The sequence below is a fragment of the Macrotis lagotis genome, chromosome 6, assembly GCF_037893015.1.
Source record: "Macrotis lagotis isolate mMagLag1 chromosome 6, bilby.v1.9.chrom.fasta, whole genome shotgun sequence".
Classification (NCBI taxonomy): Eukaryota; Metazoa; Chordata; class Mammalia; order Peramelemorphia; family Peramelidae; genus Macrotis; species Macrotis lagotis.
The window spans coordinates 95144071-95168455 of NC_133663.1; the positions used below are offsets into that span (position 1 = coordinate 95144071).

A 24385-nucleotide genomic window follows, 5' to 3' on the forward strand; every position below is an offset into this window, starting at 1 on the left:
AGCCTTTAAATCTGGGATCCCTGTACAGTGACCAATAAAGAGACAAATTAAAAGAAAAACTGAGTCATGTCATTATTGACATTTTTACCAAGAATTAAATCAGAAAACAAGAGGAAGTTGTAATATAATGGAAAGATTCATTTTTCTTCTTAGGCAAATAAAGTTAATAGAATTGGTTTTCTCAAGTGTTCAAAGGCAAAAAGAAGCATTTTATGTTTATTTTATTTATTACATTTTAAATACTTTGGTTATCTTATTGAAGATAAATATTTACCAAAAAGGGAAAAGAAAAAATAAAATTTCCCTGAAAACAAATGTAACTTACTTGCTCACACCTGTTGCAGAGTTAAACAGTAAAGAGGTGAAGAAATTCTATGGAGGATTCAACCCTCCAAATTAAATCAAAATATATTTTAATTCTTGGTTACTTCAATAAAAAAGGTAGACACAGGGTTGAGTAAAATTGTTATTAGAAAATATGGTCTAGGTATAATAAAGAGTATGGTTAAGAAATGTAGACTACACAAAAGTTTTGTGTCTATATATCATGATTACTTTCTTTGGGAGAATTGGGAAACTGGGTAAAGCAAGAATCAAAAATATCAACAAATTAAACTAATTATACTTTTATAGATATGAAATTGGTGGTTACCAAAGGACTAGTCATTTCATAATCAATCTTTGGAGAGCAAGACTGCCAACTTAACAGAGATAAATTTGAATTCAATACAAAATTAGAAAATATCTTTTAAAAAAAACTGAGACACTTCCAAACTGACCTATTACATGAAGTTATTCTAAGGAAGTTCAAATGATGTAAAGCGATTTTAACAAAAAGACCTACATGCTATCTCAGGCAGAAAACACTTGATATTCTTGGTGAGCAGATAGATGGTGCCAAAGACTACACTATTTTAAAATAAAAACCCCTATGTAAGACATTAAAGGAGGGAAGATTATGGAAGATTATGGATTGACTCATAAAATAATCTACATACAGTAGAGGGAAAAGCAAGTTTGCTCTTGTGAAACTCCGCACAGATTTTAATCATTCTAAATTTCTCCCTGAAACAAATCTCCATTTCTTTTAAACATCAATATTCCTCTGGTGACATTTCCATTATATATTACACTCTTTGAAGAATTTAGGTGTATAGTCACACAATCAGAAAGAAAAGGGCCTGTATAACTACAAGATAGTAGAGTATGGAATTTATACAAAAGCAGCACAAAGGATATGTATGTAAGTATGTATGTATGTATGTGTATAACTACACATATAGATATAGCAACAATTAAAAAGAAATTTAGATAAAGATTACAGAATCTTGGGGAACTTCCCTCTCAAGAATTTAAGGGAAGATATGGATGAGAATTGTATATGTATGAATAGATTGCTTTCTGCTCCATTGGTGGAAGTACTCATATTGCTGAGATCACAGATAAATCAAAATATTTAAGTATGTGATTTTTAAGCACTGCTTCAAACTGAAAATATATTGTTAATGGGCTATTTATGTTTTATTGATGAACAAATTGAGACACTAAATATTTTTCCTTCTGCTTTTGAATATTTGCCAATTGAATAACAGCATAAATAACCATTCAAATCATTAACTGCTAGTAGCAAGAGATTTTTCATACTGCCTACTGATGAGTGGTACCAGAAATAGTTTAAATGCCCATTTAACCATTGACAGAGAATTAAATTCAACTAAATTCAGTGAAGTGCTTTTTAATGAAGAGTTTTAACTAAATTTAAGGCTAGAGTTTAACTTTCCCATCTACGTCTATTTGTGGTTCAAAAAATGTAAAGAATTAAGAAAATTACAAAAGAATTAAAATATAAGCAAAAGCCTCTAATTTGTTTTTATAGAGATTAAGTTAATCTTTGTTTTATATATAAATAAATTTAAGCTCTGTTTTAATCTATACAATAAAATGGAATAACATTGGATCCTTTTTATAAAATTACCCTTAAAGTAAAACTTTGTAAGTAAACTTTGTACAAGTAAACTTTTTGTTTATAGAAATTGACTTTTTGCAAGATCATTTTTGTATTTTGATTACTAACTTCATTTCTATTCACCTTGGATGGGGTAAAGTTGGGGAAAGGCAATTCTAAAGAATTTATTCTAAAGTCACTATAAAGCAAATCTTGTTTTAAAAAGTTTCTGGGGAAAATCTAAACTTACTTTGACAAATAACTACTGTTACTTTACAGGTATTTGCCACTAGTTTCAAACTTCTTACCTTTGAGTCCTTGGCATAGTAGAGTGTGCGACCTCGAAGTTTGAAATAGCGTTTTTTCCACCTTTGAAAGGAGCTGGTCTGCTTCAAGAGTAATCCTTCCTTAATACTGGTCTGGGAAGGTAAGCAAAATAATAAAATTGAAATGATAAATACCAAATGAGCATTTTATCCAATAAGACATATTATCATTCTGTTTTTAAAAGTTCATTTCTATAATGTTGCTGGGTATGTTTCATTCCACCAGTCATAGCTACTTCACCATAGCATGCACACACACACACACACACAACACACACACACACACACACACACACATACACACACACACATATATATGTATAATGTTTATTATATATGTATATTTTGTCTTTCCTAATAAAGTATAAGCTCCATTAGAGCAGGTTGTGGATTATTTTTCCTTTCCTTTGAATCTTTAGCTCCTATCTAATTCAAAGTAAGGACTTAACAAATGTGTATTGCTTGATTGATTGGTGGTCCTAAGTCACTCAACTATAAAGTATCAGAACCTGCATTCAAACCCAGGATTCTTACTGATAGCAAATTTGATGAATTTATAATCCTTTCCAAAATTATTAGTGAATTAATGACGTGTATAAAATAGATTTAGAGCTAGAAGGGATGTTGGAAGCCATCTAATTCAATTTCATCCTTTTACCAATGAAGAAATTAAGGTAGGGGCGGCTAGGTGGCACAGTGGATAGAGCACCGGCCCTGGAGTCAGGAGTACCTGAGTTCAAATCCAGCCTTAGACACTTAATAATTACCTAGCTGTTTGGCCTTGGGCAAGCCACTTAAACCCATTTGCCTTGCAAAAAAAAAAAAAACCTAAGAAATAAAAAAAGAAGAAATTAAGGCAGAGAGATTCAGATACTGACCAAGATCACACATAAAAAATGGCAAAGTTAGGTTTCAAACACACAGACACTGAGCCTCTAGCTCCAAACATGCGTGAGTCAGTCTTTGTGTGTGTGTATCTGCCTGTCTGTATCTGTGTGTTATCTGTAGTTATATCCTAATTTAATGCTTTTAACATTGAATTCATGATTATGAAAGCTGAAACGGACGGACCTTGAGGATTACTTAGACTTAAATCCATTTTTTAAGTTTTCTAATTTAATATTTTTTGTAAATTACAAGTAAGAACAATTTTCAACATTTAAAAAAAATTTGAGTCCCATATTCTCTCCCTTCCCATTCATTAAGAAGGTGAACAATTAGATATGGGTTATACATGTGCTCATGCAAAACATATTTCCATGTTAATCAAGTTGTGAAAGAAAATACGGACAAAAAAGAAAAAAGAAAAAAAAAAAGAAAAAGTATGCTTTAATCAGCATTCAAACGCCATCAATTTTTCCTCTGGAGATGGGAAGAATAAAACCTTCATTGTACAAGAGTGGTTAAGTATCTTGCTGAAGTCGTTCAGGTAGTAATTAAATTCAGGTCCTCTGGTTGTGGTATACCATGTTGTTTCTCCAATTTGGCACTAACATTCCATGACAATAATGTGAATAAGGTCAAAGAGTGTGTTGCTCAAATTTTAAGATGACAGAGTTGAGAGGCAGGGGAAGCATACTGAATGAGGATTCAAAAAGACTTCAATAGGCCAGAAAGTGAGCCAAAACTAGTAAGATGAAATGGAACATGAATATAAAATACTACAGTTAACTTAAAAATTCAAATGTGTGCTGTCATAGGAAAGGGAGGAAGGCAGAAAAATGTGGAACTCAAAAACTTACAGAAAATGAATGCTGAAAACTATCTTTAAATATAATTGGAAAATATTTTTTAAAAACTCAAATGAGGGGGAAGCTAGGTGGCACAGTGGATAGAGCACCAGCCCTGGAGTCAGGAGTACCTGAGTTCAAATCTGGCCTCAGACACATAATTACCTACTTGTGTGACCTTGGGCAAGCCACTTAACCCCATTGCCTTGCAAAAAAAAACTCAAAAGAACAATTACAGAGAAAGGGAGATGTGGTATAGAAATAATTTGAGTGAAAAGGATCTAATGAACTGAGGTAGTTAAGTTTTTTATGGTATATTAGCATAAGAGATAATAAATTAATCATATAAAGTAGTGGCTAAAAATGCTAATGTTATCTTGGTCCAGACTAACAAAAGTGTAGTGACCACAAAGAAAAAGGTAACAATTTGACCCTAACCATATGAATTATGTATAGTGTCATTATATTTGTCATTTTAGGATATAATCTACATTTGATCCACCTTGCCTAATTTTGACTTCTATAAATTGGTATCAATTTACATATGATGATTTTTAAATATATAAGAAAGCAATCCTAGGGCCAAAGTTCCTTTAAAGCACAGACCCAAGTATCTCCCCATGCATCACTTGTGTCCTTCTATTCTGACATATTTCGATGTTGATTCCAACAAATCAATCAATCGAGTATTTATTATAGGTGTCAAGTTCTGTGCTTGGCTCTGAGGAAATAAGAATAAAGAATAAAACATTCTCTATCAGATAAGTGTCAAAGTCACAAATAAAACATTTTCTATCAGGAAAGTGTCAAAGTCACAACCCATATAAGTTACTGCCTGTCTGAGAATGCTTCTCCTACCCATCACAGGTATGACTTGGATTCCAGTAGATTTGTGATTACAAATGAGGGTCCCTTTCCCTTTGAAAGCACCAGACTATACAATGTTACAAATTTAACAAAGAAAAAACTTAAGGGTTTGAAACTTTAAACTACATTTTCTCATGTGCAATTCCATAAAAATATTCTAAAACATGAAAATGTAAGCTGATTCAAGGCCAGAAATGGACATTTCACAATTCACTTAACATTTTTATGACATTTAATCCTATTTCTTGCAAACTGTTGTGGAAACATATTTGGCAAAGGAATCCAGAGACCTGACATAAATTAGTTGCATAATTTTGAGTAAGGCACTTAATCTGTCTGGGTCTCACTTTCCTCATCTGTAAAACAAGGGGAATAGTACAAATAATCCTTAAAGACCTTTCCAGATTTAAGAAAATACCCAAACAAACCTAGAATGTTAGGCATTTACAATCAGTTTGAATATTGACTTTCATCTCAAATTAGGGATGCATTTGTATAAGAAGAAAAATGTCTCCAACACATAATAAAACAATTCTTTAGAAGACTAAAAAAGTTTTCATAATATATTTAAAAGTAAGAAGACTAAAAAATATTTTCATAATATATTTAAAAGTAAAACAATTTATGATAAAATATTGCTGATGACTTCAGGACAAGTAATGCAAATTTAAAGCCAAGTAGCTGTGTGGTGGGATAGCAGTACTTTTACAAATTGATTACTATCTTTTTGGACTTTTACTAAAGAAATAGAATATACTAAGATGAAAAATTACTTCATTTTTATCAACACCTTTCTCCCAACGTGAGTGGTCATTCTATAGCAGCATCTTTGCAAGAAATACTATATGGGGTAACAAAGAATTGCACATGACTGAAGGAACATAACAATAACAACATTTAAACTAAAATACCAAGTTAACAGTAATAGTTCATTGATTTGCTTTCTATTTTTAGCAAAACAAATATGAGATTTTCAATACTACCATCTCTTGAAAAATAGTTGATTTCTTTGGATGAATAGAATAATTGGGATGTATGTTCTATATGCATGTCAAAAATGTACAAATTATTTCATAGATTATACAGATGTAAAAGATTCCTTTAAAGACAGAACAGAAAATATCCAGTTCATGCATTCTCTGATCATTACTTCCAGTAAACTATAAAACAGAGAGATTCACATTTGATGAATCTATTCAAGTTCTAGTAGTAAGTCCAAGTCAAATAAGAATTACTCAAGATGGTGAGGTCCTCCAGATGCTCCTCTTTGTGGATGGATTATGCTAATTACATCAAACCTAAAAACAATGTGAAATCTCCTAAATAAAACTTGTAAACTTTAGAAATCACCTAATATCACTAGTCTTCACTTTTTATTATTGTGAAGTAGGAAACACTATAGTCACTAAAGAACTGAAAATGAGTATCACCCAGAGTGCAATGGAAAAGTACATGAATGCTGAGTATACTGAAGCATAGTTATTGAGGTACCATTATGAAGTATATGAGGTACCATATTTTGTAAGTATTGCTGATGATTTAAATATTAATGCAATCCAAGTCCCAAAGCCCATTGATATGGTGCCTCTGCTCACTGGTGAAAATCAATACACTGTGCCTGCAGGAAGGGCAATATTTGGTAAAGGCAGCAGAGAAATGAACTTTAATCTCTTCTAGTGTCTTCAAGTCTTTTGACTTGCTTCAAGTCTCTTTGTATTTTGCAGTCACGTCTGGAAGATGCCAACCTTACTTCAGTTTTCTGAAGGAAAAGTCTCTGGGAAAATACTCCATAATAGGAGCTGCCAGTCTGCATCATGTCACTTTCCCCCAGCTTTTTGCATTAGGGACTTTGAGGAACATCCCCTTGAGTAAGATCTAGGATTCTCTTTTGATTGAACTGAGTTACCTAACCACCAATGGCAGAGCTAATTCATTCTGTGTTATCTGATATATATTCTCCTTTGTATAAATTTATTACTATTTTGCTACTAAAATTTTTTAAATGGATTTCTTTAATACTTACTATGCATGATCATTGTGGAACTTGTATTTGGTGGGAAGGGAATCAAATCTTGGCTATAAAGTTTCAGATCATGCTTTCCCTAGTTTACAAAACAGTAATCAGAAATTAGCTTCAACCTGAAAAACATATCCCCTAGACTAATAATATTTAAGGGTAAAGTTAGATATAATTCTCTATTGATGTCTCTTCTCTCTGAGAAGAGCATGTAGCTAAGCTACTAACTCTAATCTCTTACTTCTCCTTCTGGCTTGGAGACATGTGTGCAGAAAAGAGACAAAAGATGTCTATTCTGCCTCTTTACAGACAGACAGACAGACAGACAGACACACACACACACACACATATATCCCTGTGCTATATGAGGAGGGCAAGTCTTCACTATATAAGAAAATGGTGAATATAATCCTTAATGTTTATGTCATAGAAGCTAAAAATAAATAATAACAAAAGAAAAAAAAAGAAATTCTAACTTTTCAAAATTTGGAATCTTAAAAATTTGGTGAAATTTATTAAAAGAATTATTTACTAATTAGTGATGACATATACCAATGAGTACTGAAGTCAATATTCATTTAGGTTTCTTAAGTTTGTTTTGTTCACCTGTGATTATGGATTGGTACTGAGAAGTTAGGTGACACATTCCATATGTAGCAGAAGCAAAGACTCAAATCCTTATCTTCCAGACCTAAAAATCAGTTCTCTAGCCATTGTAACACACTGACTCTCAAGTCTGGTTATTATGAAGAAAGAACAGTATATCAACATAAGGGAAAGAAATAATTTTAGAAGCTTTGTTACAAATTTAGCTAACAGAACTAGAATTTGCTGGCACACATTTATTATAACAAAGTTCTGCTGAACAAAACTCTTTTCAATATTAAGATTCTAAAATACTAAAAAAAAAAATGAGAAAGTCATTGTTACAGACTGACAGGATTATTCTTTCTTCACAAAATACTACAAAATTCTAATTGAAAACAATGCCCAGAAATTTCATAAATTTATCTGCTATAGCATTTGCTAAGATTCTAGTGTGGCATAGAGCTATCCAAGGTACTGAGAGGAAAACAAATTTTAAACAAGACATAGTCTCTGCCCCTTTGGAGCATATAATCTAATAGGAAAATGGCAGATAAACAGAAAACTACAAAAGAAAATAATATATAATTGGTCACAATTTTATTCCTATCCTCAAGGAGCTTACATTCTAATGGGGAATACAACACAGAATAAAAATGAATGTGAATGACATATACAGTGTAAATGGAAGACATTTCAGTGGAAAGGTGACATTAGTGGTCAGAGCTGAGAGACTTCAAATGGCTTCTTGAAGATGCAATTTTATCTGAATCTTAAAGAAGGTTAAAGAATCAAAAGTTAAATCAAAGTTAAAGAAACAAAATGAGAGGTGACACTTTAGATAGAGGGACAGCTAGTGAAAAGGCATGTAATTGAGAAGTTGAGTATCATATGTGAAGAACAATTTGTGTCAATGTTTTATTTGAGATTGTACTTCTTTAGAAGATGATTTTATCATAAATGTTATTTTTCTACTCTTTTCAGCAACCAAACCACTTGCCTACAAAAGAGATAGTAGCTTGCATTTTAAATGAGCTCTTTCTTTATCCCCTGCTCTTAGAATCCCTTACTTCCTTAAAGTTCAGTTTGGGTGTCAGCTACTAAATATGCCCTGCCCTAATCTTCCCCACCTATCCAGTTGTTAGAACATTTGGCTTCTAGAATTCACTTTAATTTTGTATATAACTTCATTTCCTGTATATATCCCCAGTAAAATGTATGCTGTCTGAGGACATAAAATGTTTCATTTTTTTTCTTTTGTGTCCCTATATCCTAGCACAGAGCCTTACACATACTAAATATTCAGTATGTACTAAAATGAACTGCCAATTGACTAAGACACCTGGAAGAGAACATATTTTTCAAGATATGTTCAGACCAGTGCAAAATATAGTACATATTCTCAATACCAAATTTGTCATTATTGTTGCAACCTAAGAGCACATTAGTTTTTTGGTATCTGCATCATGCTGCTGATCCATATTGATCTTACAATCTACTAAAGTCCTTAAGTTTTTTGGTCTCATAACTTACTGATCTAGCCAGGTTTCTTCTAGTCTATTATTAAAAATATGAATTACCACTTAGGACAATAAGGAAAAGTCTGAGTGACTTTGAGGGGGTAGAAATCTTAGATATTAGCTAAAAGAAAAAGATACCAAGAAAACAAAATTGCTCTTCTTGGTTTAAAAAAATGGCACTCTTTTTATCATTACATAAAAAAACCACAAAACAATTTTCTTAGACTGATTTGAGGAAAGGAAAATTTAATTTCTTTATCTTATTTAGAATCTAATTCTTAGAGACAGTGATTATATAATCAACTTTGGAGTTGACAAAACATTACTATCAGAAAACAAAAAATGTTGCTGTTTGGGTTCATATGATGCCCCATATTAGGATTTGGGGTCAAATTAGGTATGCCAGTATTCCCTTGCAGTTACTGCAATTGTCTGGGTATTATTTCTGAAATTACCAAAAATAAAGTCTCTTCCAAATATGATTAGCACATGAAAAGGCAGGAAGTTGGAAGATGACATGTTGTGTATGAGGAAAAACAGGTAGGTCAGTTTGGCTAGAACAGAAAGGGCATAAAGAGGGAGTAATATGAACCAAATCCAGAAATGTTGGCTGGGATCAGATTACAAAAGATTAGAAATTTCTTCCAATAAATGAGATTATATTTTATCCTAGAGGGGGAAGAGAGAAAATGGAGTTTTTGAGTAGGGGAGTGTCATGTTCAGGCTAATGCTTTAGGAAATTCTTGGAAACTATTGCAGAGGATATCCTGGAGAGAAGGATATGAGACTGGGAAGACAATAAATAGGACATAATAGTTCAGAAAAGAGGGGGCAGCTAGGTGGTGCAGTGGATAGAGCACCAGCCCTGGAGTCAGAAGGACCTGAATTCAAATCCAGCCTCAGACACTTAATAATTACCCAGCTGTATGGCCTTGGGCAAGTCACTTAACCCCATTTGCCTTGCAAAAAAAAAAAACCTAAAAAAATAGTTCAGAAAAGAGATGACATAGGAGGTAATAAGAACTGAACTAGTCTCCTAGCTGCCTAAACTCAGGTAGCTCATAATGAAATTAAGAAGACAATTCATATATAAACATAGTAATTGGACAAAAATTCCAGAGTAACATTAATACAGTGGAGGTAGAATTAATATATATATATATATATATATATATACATATTATATATATATATATATATATATATATATATATATATATAGAGAGAGAGAGAGAGAGAGAGAGAGAGAGAGCCACAGGGTATTTATTAAATGATTACTACATGTAAGATATTGTGCTAAGCACTATGGAAATAAATACAAAAAACTTAAGACAATCCTTGACCTAGAGAATCTTCAAAACAGTACTATAAGGTATATACATGGAGTGGAAGTGGCACATTTGGAGCTGATTACCAGTAAATGAGATGGAGGCCCAGTTCCATGCTAAATAGGGAACCCTCTCCTATCAGAGCTCAGAGCTGCAGGAATAGAGTTCAAAGTACCAGTAGGGAGGAGGTAAGGATCATGGACAGAGTAGAGGAAGTATGGTCTGGAGGTGATGGTCAGAAAGTGGAGTGGTCTGGTTCTATGCAAGGCATGTGAATGATGACTAGCATCATGATACCCTCCAGGAAATATAATGGTCCCTACAAAGAAGCAATTGAAGTTGTCTCTTTCATATTGCAGATAGAAGATTGCCTCCCAAATCAAGTCAAATCAAATCTAGTCAAGAAACTTGTGTCTTCTCTGTTTCAGGCACTGAATTAAGTCTCTGCTTATAGGTTTTTAAAAGCAACACTTTTCATTTTTGAATAGCTCCAAGTATTAGTAAGTATTCATAAGCAATTAAGAACAAATAATTCTTTATACATAGAATATTCCCTTTAAATGAGCCTACCTCATATAATAGAACAATAAAATTTGGCCTTTAAGAATAAGCTCTGATATAAATTTTTCTTTTGATACAATGTATAAAATTGTTATGTATTTGCCAAGGTATATCTCCTCTATGTAGGTAAAGAGCCAAAGAAAGCTGATACTGAGCTGAAATTTTGTGGTTTATGCTGCCCCAGTCTGGCACAGAGAAAAAGCAGCAAGGTCTCATGGATGTGATAAATCATCTTTATCCAGTAAGCATGTCTTTTGAAATAGTATAATACATTGGTTGGAAGCCCTATCATGCCCACATTTCAACAAAGTTAGTTGTAACTTTCAATAAATTCCATAAGACTATAAAAAGTTGCTTTTAAATTTTTTTTAAGTTACAAGTAGAGAACAAGAATAAGATAGTAGACTGGGTGCTATACTTATGTGAATAAAATTAAGTAATACCCAGGGGCTTCTGGATCATTGAATAGATGCTATGAAGAGAATCTAGGAGAATACTTGGACAAGGATCACATAAGATGAGAAAGGTTAGATGGATTGGGATTTGCACAGATAAAGTGAATAACCATCAACAATGAGATCACAAAACAACAGCAGCAGGAGCCAACTAAAACTGGCCACAGTAAATATACAGAGACGTTAGTGTTTTACCAAACAAAACAGCAATATTAATTTGATTGATATCTGACTCAGATTATGTTAGGTAATTATCAAGCATGAATCATAAATGAATATAAATTTCAATAATTAGAATTACTTTTAAATAGCTAAACCAAATAGTTTCACTTTTCTACCTTTGTTAATTTCCCAGTAGTTATTACCATTATCAATACCAATAATTTTCCTTCATACTATTTACCATTTAATCCCTCACTAAAATCATCAATACACATATTCAAAGAAAAAGACTTGGAATTGTATTTCCTAAAAGCTGGCATTCCTTTGTGTCTGGCTGAATTCTCCCAGGCTTCACAGTTTCCTGTGTGCTTTCACCATTTTTTCTTATCACATCAGAGTTTTTTAAGCTTTCTCCTATTCCCCATCTCAAAAGAGTTCTTATTTCCTTCTCTGCTTCTCTACTGGAGCTAAATTTGGGGGCCATTAGACTGAAGGATACCTTTCCAGAGGGCAATTTATTGTTAATTTAGTACTACTTAGTGTAAAGAAAAGGTAATCTTGGAGGAGAGGTACTAGAAGTGAGGGGAGAGGAGGGTGCCAGATGAAGTCTTCTTGTAAGAAGTAGAATTTGAGATGTTTTGAAAGAAACCAGAGAAGCAGAAGACAATGGTGAAGAAGGAAATGAAATTTAAGTAATAAAAAAATAAATTGTACATAGTGTATGAAAAACACTGTGGAGACCAGCATTACAAGATTATAGAATGCATGGAGGGAAGTCAAATCTTATATGTGCATAGTTGTATGAATGTTGTCTTCCCCATTTGAATGTTAACTCTTTGAAGGTAGGGACACTGCTTTTGCCTTTTTTGTATTCCTTAATATGTGGATTAACAAATAGTAAATGTTTAATAATTGCTTGTTGTGGGGCAGCTAGATGGTGCAGTGGATAGAGCACCAGCCCTGGAGTCAGGAGGACCTGAATAATTGACTTAATAATTGCCTAGCTGTTTTACCTTGGGCAAGTCACTTAACCCCATTATCCTAAATAAATGAAATTTTAAAAAATAATGATGCTTGCTGTCTGATGAGAATTATTCTCAAATCATATTTCTCTTATCCTCTCTCTGTGCTGAATATAATCTATACTAAGTGCTTAGCAAATTTTAAACATTTAGTAATTGTCAGTTATTATTACTAAGGGTTTAAAGATGGGAATGGGAAGGTACCAGCTTAGGCACTCTCTTTGCACTCCTAACTCAACAAAGCCAAATTCCCCAAAAGGGTAAAAATAAAACAGATTTATCTTCTGGGCAAACCATAAGGTATATTAGAATTTCAGGGATAAGAAAATATTTATTCACCCGCTATTTAAAATTTCTCTCCCCAACTCCATTAGGGGTTTTCTTGGCAAAAATACTGGTGTGGTTTGCCATTTCCTTCTCCAGCTCATTTTACATATGAGAAATGATGGAGAAATGAGTTGTGCCACCATAAAGATCAGGGTTCTTGAAAGTGAGACACAACTGGCCCCAGACTTGGGAAAGCTCAGGATTTTTGTTTTACAAGCCTGCAAAGTTCTGTTTAAATTTTTTAAATTTTTTTCCTTGAGAGACAATAAGTTGCATGAGGACAGGTTGAAAACAAAGATCTAGACTAGAATGCCTTAGGGAAAAAGAGAAAGGAAAACAACCATAAAAAATGACTGGGTTTAGCCTGAGTAAGTATGGCCTCAAGGGGAATGTGAGTCAAATTTTTATAGTCTTTGTCCACTTCCTCTGCAGGGGAGAATCAAGGAAAAGTGAGTAAAGGGGGAACCTCATCCCCCCTCAACGTGATTGGATTCAAGTACCCACTTTGGAAGACTAAGAGGGAGGAAGCTGCAGGAGGGGTAAAGGGATAAGATGAGGTTGCCTGTATCTTGGTGAGTTTACATTTAACAATGAAGTTTACATAGAACAATTGTAGGGAATTTGCATCTGATTAGGGCCCAGGATGACAAGGAAGCCCTCAGAAAACATCAGACAAGCACAAATAACATTTTCTTAATATTAAAAAAAAAAAAAAAACTAGACAGATATTTCTCCTTTAATAGAGAGGGAAAAAGGAAGTCAGGGTGGCACAGTGAGTGTCTGAGGCCAGATTTGAACACCTATCTTGACTTCAGAGCACTTGTTGCCCCCACATCTAGCTGCCCCCCACAGCTTGCTTACTCTATAACCCAAATAGATTTTATTAAAATACATTTCAACTTGTTAACTCTAATCCATTTGTATTTTATTAGGAGACAACTTTTTTTTTAATTCCACAATTAGATAAAAGATTTAAAATAGAATACACCTGGGAAAATTAACACTGTTCTGGGAATAAAAGTGTAAAAAGGAAATTACTAGATTCATCTTTTAGTAGAAGAAGGAATCAGAAATCAGTAAGACGTTTGTCATGAATGGAATGAAAATCAGATACAGTCCCCCTTATTTAGCATTATCTAAAAGGAAATTATTATAATCTCTGCTTGGTCACTTATGAGAAGCAAACAGAAAAATTTCAACTATAAAACCCAAGAAATAGGATTCATATCATGTTTGATATCGATCTCAATTTTCAGATTATCACACATTTACAGAAACTTGCTTTCCTTAAAAGGGAAACATTTCTTAGTTTCTTTTTTCTATGTGACCAATATCTGTCATTGTTTCTTACTACTACCTATTTATTAAAATATATAATAGATGTTAAATATATCTATATCTAAATATATAATAAAATATATAAAGGATATTATATTTATATTATATACTTTTATATAATAATATAATAAAATATATAAGAAATATTAAGAAAGTCCACTCAGGAATTGTCATACAATGTTATACAGTAGGTGCTGAAGAAATGTTGCTAAACTGAATTGAGGTTGTGATTTCTCACAGAAAAATTGAATCTCATAACTTTCTGGGCATATTACTGAAGAACTAACTTCTGAACCTAACTTCCTAGTCAAAAGAACCCCACCTTATATGGTGAATGGAAAACAACTTTAAAAATACAATTCTATAAGATCAAGAGTCAATCTAGAGAAAAATACATGAGAATACTAAAAGTATCTCAATGTAAAAAAGTCTGTTCATAATGCCACAATAATAAACACAATTTCAGATCACTGATTCATGTTGGTCTACTCATTCAGGAATAAGTTTTTGTGGAATAAAGGCTCAAGTACTTCAGTTTCATATATTTAGGTAATCTGATCGTCCTGGAAAGAATCTAGATAATCTTTTTCCTTTTCTTTATTTTTTTTTTTAGTTTTTGCAAGACAATGGGGTTAAGTGATTTAACCAAGATGACAAAACTAGGTAATTATTAAGTGACTGAGGTTGGATTTGAACTCAGGTCCTCCTGACTCCAGGGCCAGTGCTCTATCTACTGTACCACCTGGCCACCCCTTGATAATCTTTTTTATGAATCATTACTGTGAAACTCATAGAATAGCTGTCACTTTAATTACATTTCTTTTTTTTTTAGGTTTTTTTTTGCAAGGCAAATGGGGTTAAGTGGCTTGCCCAAGGCCACACAGCTAGGTAATTATTAAGTGTCTGAGACCAGATTTGAACCCAGGTACTCCTGACCCCAAGTCTGGTGCTTTATCCACTAGGCCACCTAGCTGCCCCTTAATTACATTTCTTCATCATTAAATGATGGTATCACTGTGGTAACATTTTCAATGCATTTCATAAAATGTGTTAAGTTTTTTCTAATTACAAAGAACTAGTTACGGGAATTTGATCCTTATGCCTTAAAGAATACTTTATGTCTGATTTGGTTTTTTACTTTTGGAAAATTTGGGGGGACAGATTCAAGGTAAAGCAAGAAGCTCCTCTGGTGGTTAAAAAAAACACAGTAGCAAGCATGAAAGAAAAATGATCTAAGTATCCAAAGACTACACTTTATAACTGGTCACCAATAGCCACTTCCCAACACTTTACCATGCTTCCTGCTCTCCAACTATCTTTCTCATTCCCTCCAGTGGGACATTAGACTTAAGATTTTGCCATATCTTACTGGCGCCTCTATTTTCCTATGTAACCATTTTGTCATCTTATCATTGATCTATCCATCTATTTGTATCTCTTTCCAATTATCTACTCTTAATGATAGAAAGAAAGAGAATTCTAAAAGCAATGAAGATAAATATATGGACTTTAACATAGCATTTAGCAATAAGTCCATCTTCAGCTATATGCAGAAAAATAGAAGTTATATTTGAAGTTTTTTTTGTTTTGTTTTTTTTGCCATGAGCATCTGGGCAGAAATTATAGGATCTCAGAATTGGAAGTGAAGTAAAACCTCTTAGAGAGGAGAAAGAGTTGTTGGACCAAACTTTCAGAGAAAAGAATAGAATTCCTAGTCAGATCTCAAGGAAAACAAATACAGATTTTGTATTTCATAGGTGCTAGAACCAGACACAGAAAACATACTAAGTCAAGTTTAAACAAGGTTTTCAAATAAGAATTTAAGTGTATTTCTTGACATTCAGAAAGGCAGGAGATTCTAACATAGGAATCTAAAACCTCTGAGTCACATCTGGATACCAAGAGTTTCCAGTAGTATATTGGATAGTTATTTAGGAACATATACCTTAAACAAGTCATTATTAAACAAAACCAAGAATTATATGCTATTACTTATAAATTGAAACGAATATGAAATTTGGAACTTGAAATCCCTGGACTAATAAAAAACTGGGCATCAAGGTATCTCTCTGTTCTAATTTTGATGGCACTAGCTCTCTGAACTTTTATTTCCACATCTATTAATATTAAAATACTTGCTCTCTCTACCACACATGACTAATATCAGGATCAAATAAAATAGTCTAGCCTCTTTTCAAATTTAAGAATTTTACAAATTTGAGAAATTGTTCTTGTTATACATCATTGTCTTGCATTATTTTCCATGTTCCCCCTATCCCTACTCCCTTCTTCTTTGATTTGCTTAGCAAATACTTTAAAAATGGTTGATAGAAAGGTAGACTATAACCAAGATTAAATTACCAAAAATTCTGAATTACATAAACTAATGAAGTTGCACTACAATATAGATAAATTGGTCTGGGGGGAAAAAGGTTTCTTAAGCAAATGTTTAGCCTACATTTGAATGAAAGCCAACAAAGCATTCTGAAGCACTTAGCCACTTTAAAATCTGACTAGCAAACATAAATGTGCTAATTTAAACATTTATTTAGTCATTAAAGTACTTACATAATTCTCCAGGGATTATAGCTCCCCTTTTCTCCACCCTTGTTAGTTGTACTAATGTACATAAAATTAAAACATTGTGTCTCCCCCCCAAAAAAAATTATAATGTAGATTTTGCTAATTCAGGCTGACGTTCCTTTTAGGTAGAATTAGAAATGTTGTATAGTTTGGGTACTTTTTTAAAAGCACATAAACCAATATAAAGGATTTTCAAAAGATACAAAGATCACAAGGATTGAATGCCTCAATGTTCACTTTCTTAGTAGAGCATATTAATAATAACTTTTAAACTTTATTTTTTCCAGCCACGAAGATAAATCAGGTATTCATAAAAAGTTCACCATGAGTTTCTCAATCAAGTATTATGTAGCCCCTTTCACATCTAATTTTACTCCATCAAAGTTTGAATATATTGAAAATAAAAATACTATTATTCTATACATTGCCCACAGTCCTCTGATTATCATAAGCTCTTTTAAATATCCCCTACCATCACATCTGATCAGCTTTTTCCAGTTCTGACTCTACTGCTTCTCCTGAGTGAAAATACTATTTACTATAGAAGGAAATTTAAACTATTTTTTTTTTAGGTTTTTGCAAGGCAAATGGGGCCAAGTGGCTGGCCCAAGGCCACACGGCTAGGCAATTACTAAGTGTCTGAGACCGGATTTGAACCCAGGTACTCCTGACTCCAGGGCTGGTGCTTTATCCACTGCGCCACCTAGACATCCCTAGGAAATTTAGATATACAAGCAAGTTTTACATGGGAAAAATTGATCCAGTCAAGTTTCATTATTTTAGAAACAGTTTCTTATGGTTTCACATTACATTAGAAAAAGGTTCTTAATGTACCTATCTCAGTATCTCAATAAGAATTTTCAGTAAAGAATAAATTAATGAAAGATTTTAAATGTTTTTTTGCTTTATTTTATATGGAAATATTTATTTTATATAGTACTTGTTAAGTTTAGATAAAAAATTTAAGAAAGATCAAGAAAGTTTTTTAAGAAAGAAAAGTTTAGAAGGAGAGTGTGTTTGCTGAAGGGAGGTAAATGTACTAGAAAAGACAATGAGGATCTCAAGTATACATGTGGAGGGCTTTTAGCTTAGTGAGAAGGGTTACTTTACTATCAGAAACTATAGTAAAGGAGGAAAGACTAGGAAATGCTGTCAAAAGAGAGAAAGGGAGAAACAGGATTCTACTTATACAATATCTTTTGGCAAATGCCTTCAATAACAGGGAACTCACATGTTATTTTTTTCTTCAACTCATCTTTAGATATCTAGATATATAAATATGATTTGGAATTACTGGTATATTGCTATTGAAGCTATAAGAAAGGAGGTAGTATGGCCTAAGTGTCAATTTTAGCTCTAGCCCCACGACTGATATGCTGTATCCTCCATGATACGTCTTAACATATTCTACTTCAAGTATCCTCTCTGCAAAAATAAAAGGGTTGGACTAGACCTAGATGATCTCTAAGCTTCCTATCAGTTATAAACATTCTATGATTTCAAGACAATTTGATTTTTTATCTTATAGAGTTTTGTATTTAGTAATTTGAGAAAATTATAATTATTGTTTTGTATTTAGTAATTTGAGAAAATTATAATTATTGTTTTTAAATTTTAACTTATAACACTTTTGTGTTATAACATTTGTTCATAAATAAAATTTTGTCATGATTATCAAAAATAGTAAATTTTTCTGACATTAGGTATACCTATGCTTATTCAACATAAATACAGTGCATTTCAAAGTAAAATATAATATAGGATTATCCAGGTCACTATCCAACCCCATTGACACAAATCACCAAAACATAATACTATCTTTTTCACTGTCCTTTTTTAATGTCATAATTTGGTAAAATCATAAATTATTTTCCTTACAGAAATAGTTGTTTTATGAACTTTAAGCTAGTTCAACTACTGGATTTTTTTTAAAAAATGCAATTATATGTTCCTAATCACTGATATGAAGACTTCAAAAGAAAAAGAAACAATAAAGAACTAATAAAGTAGTTTTGTCAAAGGAGTATTTAGAAATGCATTTTCATAATATGTAATAAACTCATTTGTATATATGTAAACTATATCAGATTGCTTGCTGCCATGGGAGGAGGGGCAGGAAAGGAAGGAGGCAGAAAAATAAGGAATTCAAAATCTTGCAAAAAAGGAATGCTGAAAACTATATGCAATTGGAAAAAATGAAATAATTTTTAAAATGTAATGAACTACAGCTAATTACCACAAGGTGGTGGTGGTGTTATGGAAATGCTCAAATATATTTCATTTCCTTATTGGATTATATTCATAAAGATGAACATTTTTTTTTGTTTTAGTTTGCCTTTGGAGGAAAGAAGACTCACCTTCAATTCCTATGAGACAATAAATAAATATTTTAAATGAAATGAAATCAAACTGTCCAATACCTAGACTTGGGAAATAATTGTGGCATGTGTTGTTTTCTTTTTAATATTTCAATAAGATAATCATGCTAGTCTCCTCACTCTAATCTCACCTCCTAAATTGACTGCTAGAATATTCTTCCTGAATATTTCTATTAATCATTTCATTACCTACTTAAGAACCTAATTTCACTAATGAGCCTACAAAATCCATAATCCTCTTGCTTAAAGGACTCCCATACATTCTAACCCATCATTCCCAATCCCACTTTTTTGCTAACATGATTTTTATTTTTATATTAATTTGACACTTAATCCTATTAGTAATCAACTCACACTTGATTTGTCCATCAACACCAATCCCAAATAAATCCTCTAGATTAGAGTCCTATTAATCAGCCACTTCTTTCTCAAACCACAGCTCAAACATCTTTTAACCAGGTAATCATGTTGATTAAACCCACCACTTTCTGATTATCCTGTTATCAATACCCTGATAGGAATTTGAGAAACTGTATCCCAATTATGCTACTTTGAAAATGTTCTTCAGTCTTTTATATCTGTATATGTGTTGAGTATATCCCTAGATTGAAAATACCTTCTATTTCTGTTCTCCAATTTCTGCAAAGGTTTCTAAATGAATATTGTTGATGAGGAAAGCAAAATTTTCCTCTGTTAACATTTATTCCTTTATACATATGCACAATAGAGAATTATAATTTTCAACAATATAAATTACATATATATATATATATATATATATATACACACACACACAGAATTATAATCTTCAACAATTTACAGTAATACAACCTAAGGAATATCAAAGCAGTATGTTAGAACAAGGAGCAGAGAGGCCCCAATATACTTCTGATTTTTGCCTTTGAACAATGAGACCACCTGGTCTCCATGCAGATCCAAAGATTTACCAGCTGGCCTGCTGAAGCTACCCCCAAATTCTCTCTATTTTCACCCTCTACCATCTTATTGGGGAATAGATATCAACACTATCTACAGGGAAAGGCTTGACAATATATTGTCCTACAGATTCACTCAAAATCCCTGTGCATCAGGGTTTCAAACTGCAAGACAGAAAGAAATTCTTCTTTCTATGTTATCACTCTCAGCTTCTAAATCCCAACTATATTGTCCCTGCTCTTTTCATGTGTGTATCTAATTGTATTTCCCCCTTTTGTTATGAATGGATTTGACCTCCAAAACATTTTTATGGAATCCCAGTTTATTGTTGACAAAAGTCTTTTCATTAAGACCCCTTCCACTCATGCTCTTGTGAACTGTACTGATATCTCGTAATAATAGAAACCTCACTCCCCCAGAAGACAATGCATCTGCAGGAATCTTGTACCTTCATTCATAACACTTGCCCAAACTAACACACAAGGATCACCAACAGTCATGCTTCTTGCTCCTTACTGCTACTCCCAGACCATCCTCTACCACCTTCATTCAGCAACTTCCTTCAAGGTTCACACCTTCCAGACATTTGGCATCACTTTCTTCAGATCCTAGTGGCCATTACCTATCATGTATGAGGATAGTCTCCCTGCTTTCTCAAGGAATTCAGGACCTGCCTTATAATCTTCTCCACCCTTTATTCCCGGACACCTGAATTTACATGCTGATATCTCTTCAAACACCTTTGCTTTCCAGTTCATCAGCTTCAATTCCCATAATCCATATCTTCAACTCATACCAACCACTTAAAGGGAAAAGCCATATCCTTGACCTCATCATTGCCCAGTACTATTCCACCCCCAGAATCCAGAACCAACTTCCTCTAACTGAGCACATCTTTCAAACCTTCCACCTATTTCTATGTTTCAAACCTCCTAGACTTACTCAAGTCAACAAGCGTTTATTAAGTACCTACCATCTGATGGCAGGGATATAAAGGCAGCAAATAATCTCTGCTCTCAAGTACCTCAAAGTCTGATAAAGGAAAAATATGCAGGAAAAAAATGCAAGCAGTTGTATAAGAACAAAACATATGCAGGATAAGTTGAATCTATTCTGATTGCCAACTTCACCACAAATTCTAGTCAGAAACCTTGATTCACTTTACTTCTTTCAAAATCTTGATCCTATAAGAGAATCAGTGCAATGTCCCATTATCCCCTACTCTTCAACCCCTTGACTTCTTTTCTTATCGCCATTCATTCCTTTCTAAACCACAATTCTAGTTTACTCTCTCGCATTCTCTTTTCCTACCCACTTACTGTTGAATGGCGACAGAGGAAGGAACATATATAACATACACATACACATACAAAATTATCTCAGTTATGTCTTCCTCATTCTACTCCAAGTTGAATGGAACTAGGAAAATAATTAGCTTACATTAAGGTATGGTAAAAATGACCTGTGCTTAAATGAGAACATGGAAAATAAATCATATGATCAGTAAGAAAGAAGAAGAGCTCTTTTCCCTAAACCTATCACAGACCTTATAAAAATTATGTATCAGATTAAGGAATAAGCAGAGTTGAACTCACAAGATAAGAAAACAGAAAACACTGCACAAGATTTAGACCTCAAGAAGTATCATAGGTAAACAAATATTCAGAGCTCCAACTCAGTGTATTCATAACTCAACCAATATTAGACACAGGCAGGAGAAATATAGAAATTTTGACCTTCAGAGTATGACTGTGAAGATTCTAACCACTCTCCTACCAGTTTATTTTCTCCAGAGAATAGGCTAAGAGCCCAAATTCCCATAGAGGAACCCAAATCTAAGGTTTAAGGACAAAAGGGGCAAAGAGAAGATTCTGAGCTGCAATGTAAGGGTAAAGGATCCAAAAATAAACCAGAAAATTATAGCAAATGACTAGGAATTCAAGAAAAATACTTAAAGATCAAAAGTCTAAGGGGAAACAGCAACATGGGGGTGATGATCAACCTTGATGGACTTGCTCATTCCATTGGTGCAACAACCAGGGACAATTTTTGGTTATCTGCAATGGAGAATACCATTTGTATCCAGAGAAAGAATTGTGGAGTTTGAACAAAGACCAAGACTATTACCTTCAATTTAGAAAAAAAAACATCTTATTATGTAAGTTTGCTATCTTTTATACTTTATTTTTCTTCCTTAAGGATATGATTTCTCTCTCATCACATTCAACTGAGATCAATGTATACCATGGAAACAATGTAAAGACTAACAGAATGACTTCTGGGAGGGAAGCAAGAATGGGGGGAAATTGTAAAACTCAAAATAAATAAAATCTTTCTTTAAAAAGAGTACTTAGGTTCAAATATCAAAAAAAAAGTCTAAGGGGAAAACTTTGGTTGAGTAGCCAGTTTGCAAGCAGATAAATCAACAGAGAGGCTCATAAAACAGATGAGGAATGAAAAAAAATATCTCAGAGAATGGGCAAATAAATGGTGGAAAGAACTAATAAAATGAAAATAGAGATTGAAGAAAAGAGGGAAAGGAATCTAAATTTTCTAAATTGATAGACAATAATTATATCATTAATAAAAGTGGAGAATTTAAAAAAGTAGTTCTAGAAAATGATGGATTAAGTTTCATTTATGTTTGAGTAGAAGCCTTCTCTCCATTTACTCAGACCCTCACATTTTATGTGTGAGTAGTAGCTTTCTCTATTTCCTCAGACCCTCACACTATCCTCTGCATTGTATATTTTGTTACTTCATTCCAAATAGATTTTTGGACAGTTTCAAAGATATGCATTGCTTCCACAACAAGATAGTAAGTTTTTTGAAAACTCCCCTTATTGTCTTGGGCAGGGGGTGGGAAACCTTTTCATTTCTAGGGGTTATTTGGACATTTATAATGGCTATATTTAGTGAAATATTTAATTCATCCTTTAAAAACTCCTAGATTTATTGGATTTCAAGTCCTGTCATTGTCTTGGCAATGTCACACCAATAAGGCCTGAGAGCCCCTCGAATCAGGGGAATGGTTGAACAAGTGGTAAACTATTGTGAGAATACTATTGCACTACAAGAAATGGCAAGCAGAGTGGTTTCGGAAAAACCTGGGAAGATTTATATGAACTGATGCAAAGTGAAATAAGCAGAACTAGGAAAACTACAATTGTACATAATAATTGTAATGTTTTAAGAATGATCAATTGGGAAAGACTTAATATTAATCAAGATGATCCAAAAGAATCCCAAAAAAACCCATGATGAAAAAACTTAACCATCCAGAAAGAGGGAGCTAATGAACTCTGAGTGTGGCCTAAAGCATACTTTTTAAAATTTTACTTTTTCTTAGGGTTATTTTCTGTATATTTTCTTTTGTAACAAGACTAATATGTTTTGTATGATTTCATATGTATAATTGATAACATATTACTTATCTTTTCAAGGGGTATGAGAAGAGACTGAAGAGAGGTGGTAAATTTGGAACTCAAAATTAAAAAAATCTGTTAAAAAATTTAACATGTATTTAAATATTTAACAAAATAAATTTCAATTTTTTAAAAATTCCTCTTATACTCTAGAACTGTCTATTTTGTATTAAGCATAGTGAATAAAAGTTAGTATCTGAAGGGCATTTTGAACAAGAAAGCTAGAGAATTGCCTTTTAGGAAATGTTTATCAGTTGTGTCATGAGTGAAGTTACTCATCAATGAAGAGATAATACAAATTTTCTATCTATGTAAGAAAAGCACCTTTGCAAGCTTATAAACATGCTCATATGACTTGCCCAATTGTAACGTTTCATTGAATCATTTGAACCACATGAGAGAAGTAGTGTATCAAAAATTTCAAGGAAAGGATTTACTATAACCTTTCTTTTTTTTGGAAGTGAAACAGATTGTGGTCCAAGTATGTTTTTCCCCTGTGATTTCTTTTTTGTATTCTCATCTACAGGGATGGTTCACTAACTTTAGTCAGGAGACAATTTATGATTAGTTAGTGTTTAAAATATCACAATAATTATATTTTAATAGTTGTTTAAAATACAACCCTGCTAGTATAGTTATGATATTTAGTAAAAAAAAAAGCCTATTAAGGAGTCTATTAATTACTTATTAGATAAATCATTATTTTTACTATTATCTAAATAAATAAATGATTAATAATAATTGATTAAGGAGTCGATTATAATAATATTCTTCTCTTTAATTAATTCTATGGTGCTTTGTTACAGAAATGTTAAGCCAAAATACTAAAATATAAACACAGGCACTTAAAAGCACACACAGGCACTTAAAAGCGCGCACG

The 24385-nt window shown here is 32.8% G+C and overlaps 1 protein-coding gene across 7 annotated transcripts in view; it reads right to left on the minus strand.

The window, feature by feature from the left end:
- The window catches only part of DGKH (diacylglycerol kinase eta), a 308050-nt gene that overhangs the window by 117873 nt on the left and 165792 nt on the right, over positions 1-24385 (minus strand). For all 7 annotated transcript variants that reach the window (XM_074191736.1, XM_074191737.1, XM_074191735.1 and 4 more), the window contains one exon: positions 2254-2364. In XM_074191736.1, coding sequence (XP_074047837.1) covers positions 2254-2364 — 111 coding nt within the window. The remainder of the gene's footprint in view (positions 1-2253; positions 2365-24385) is intronic.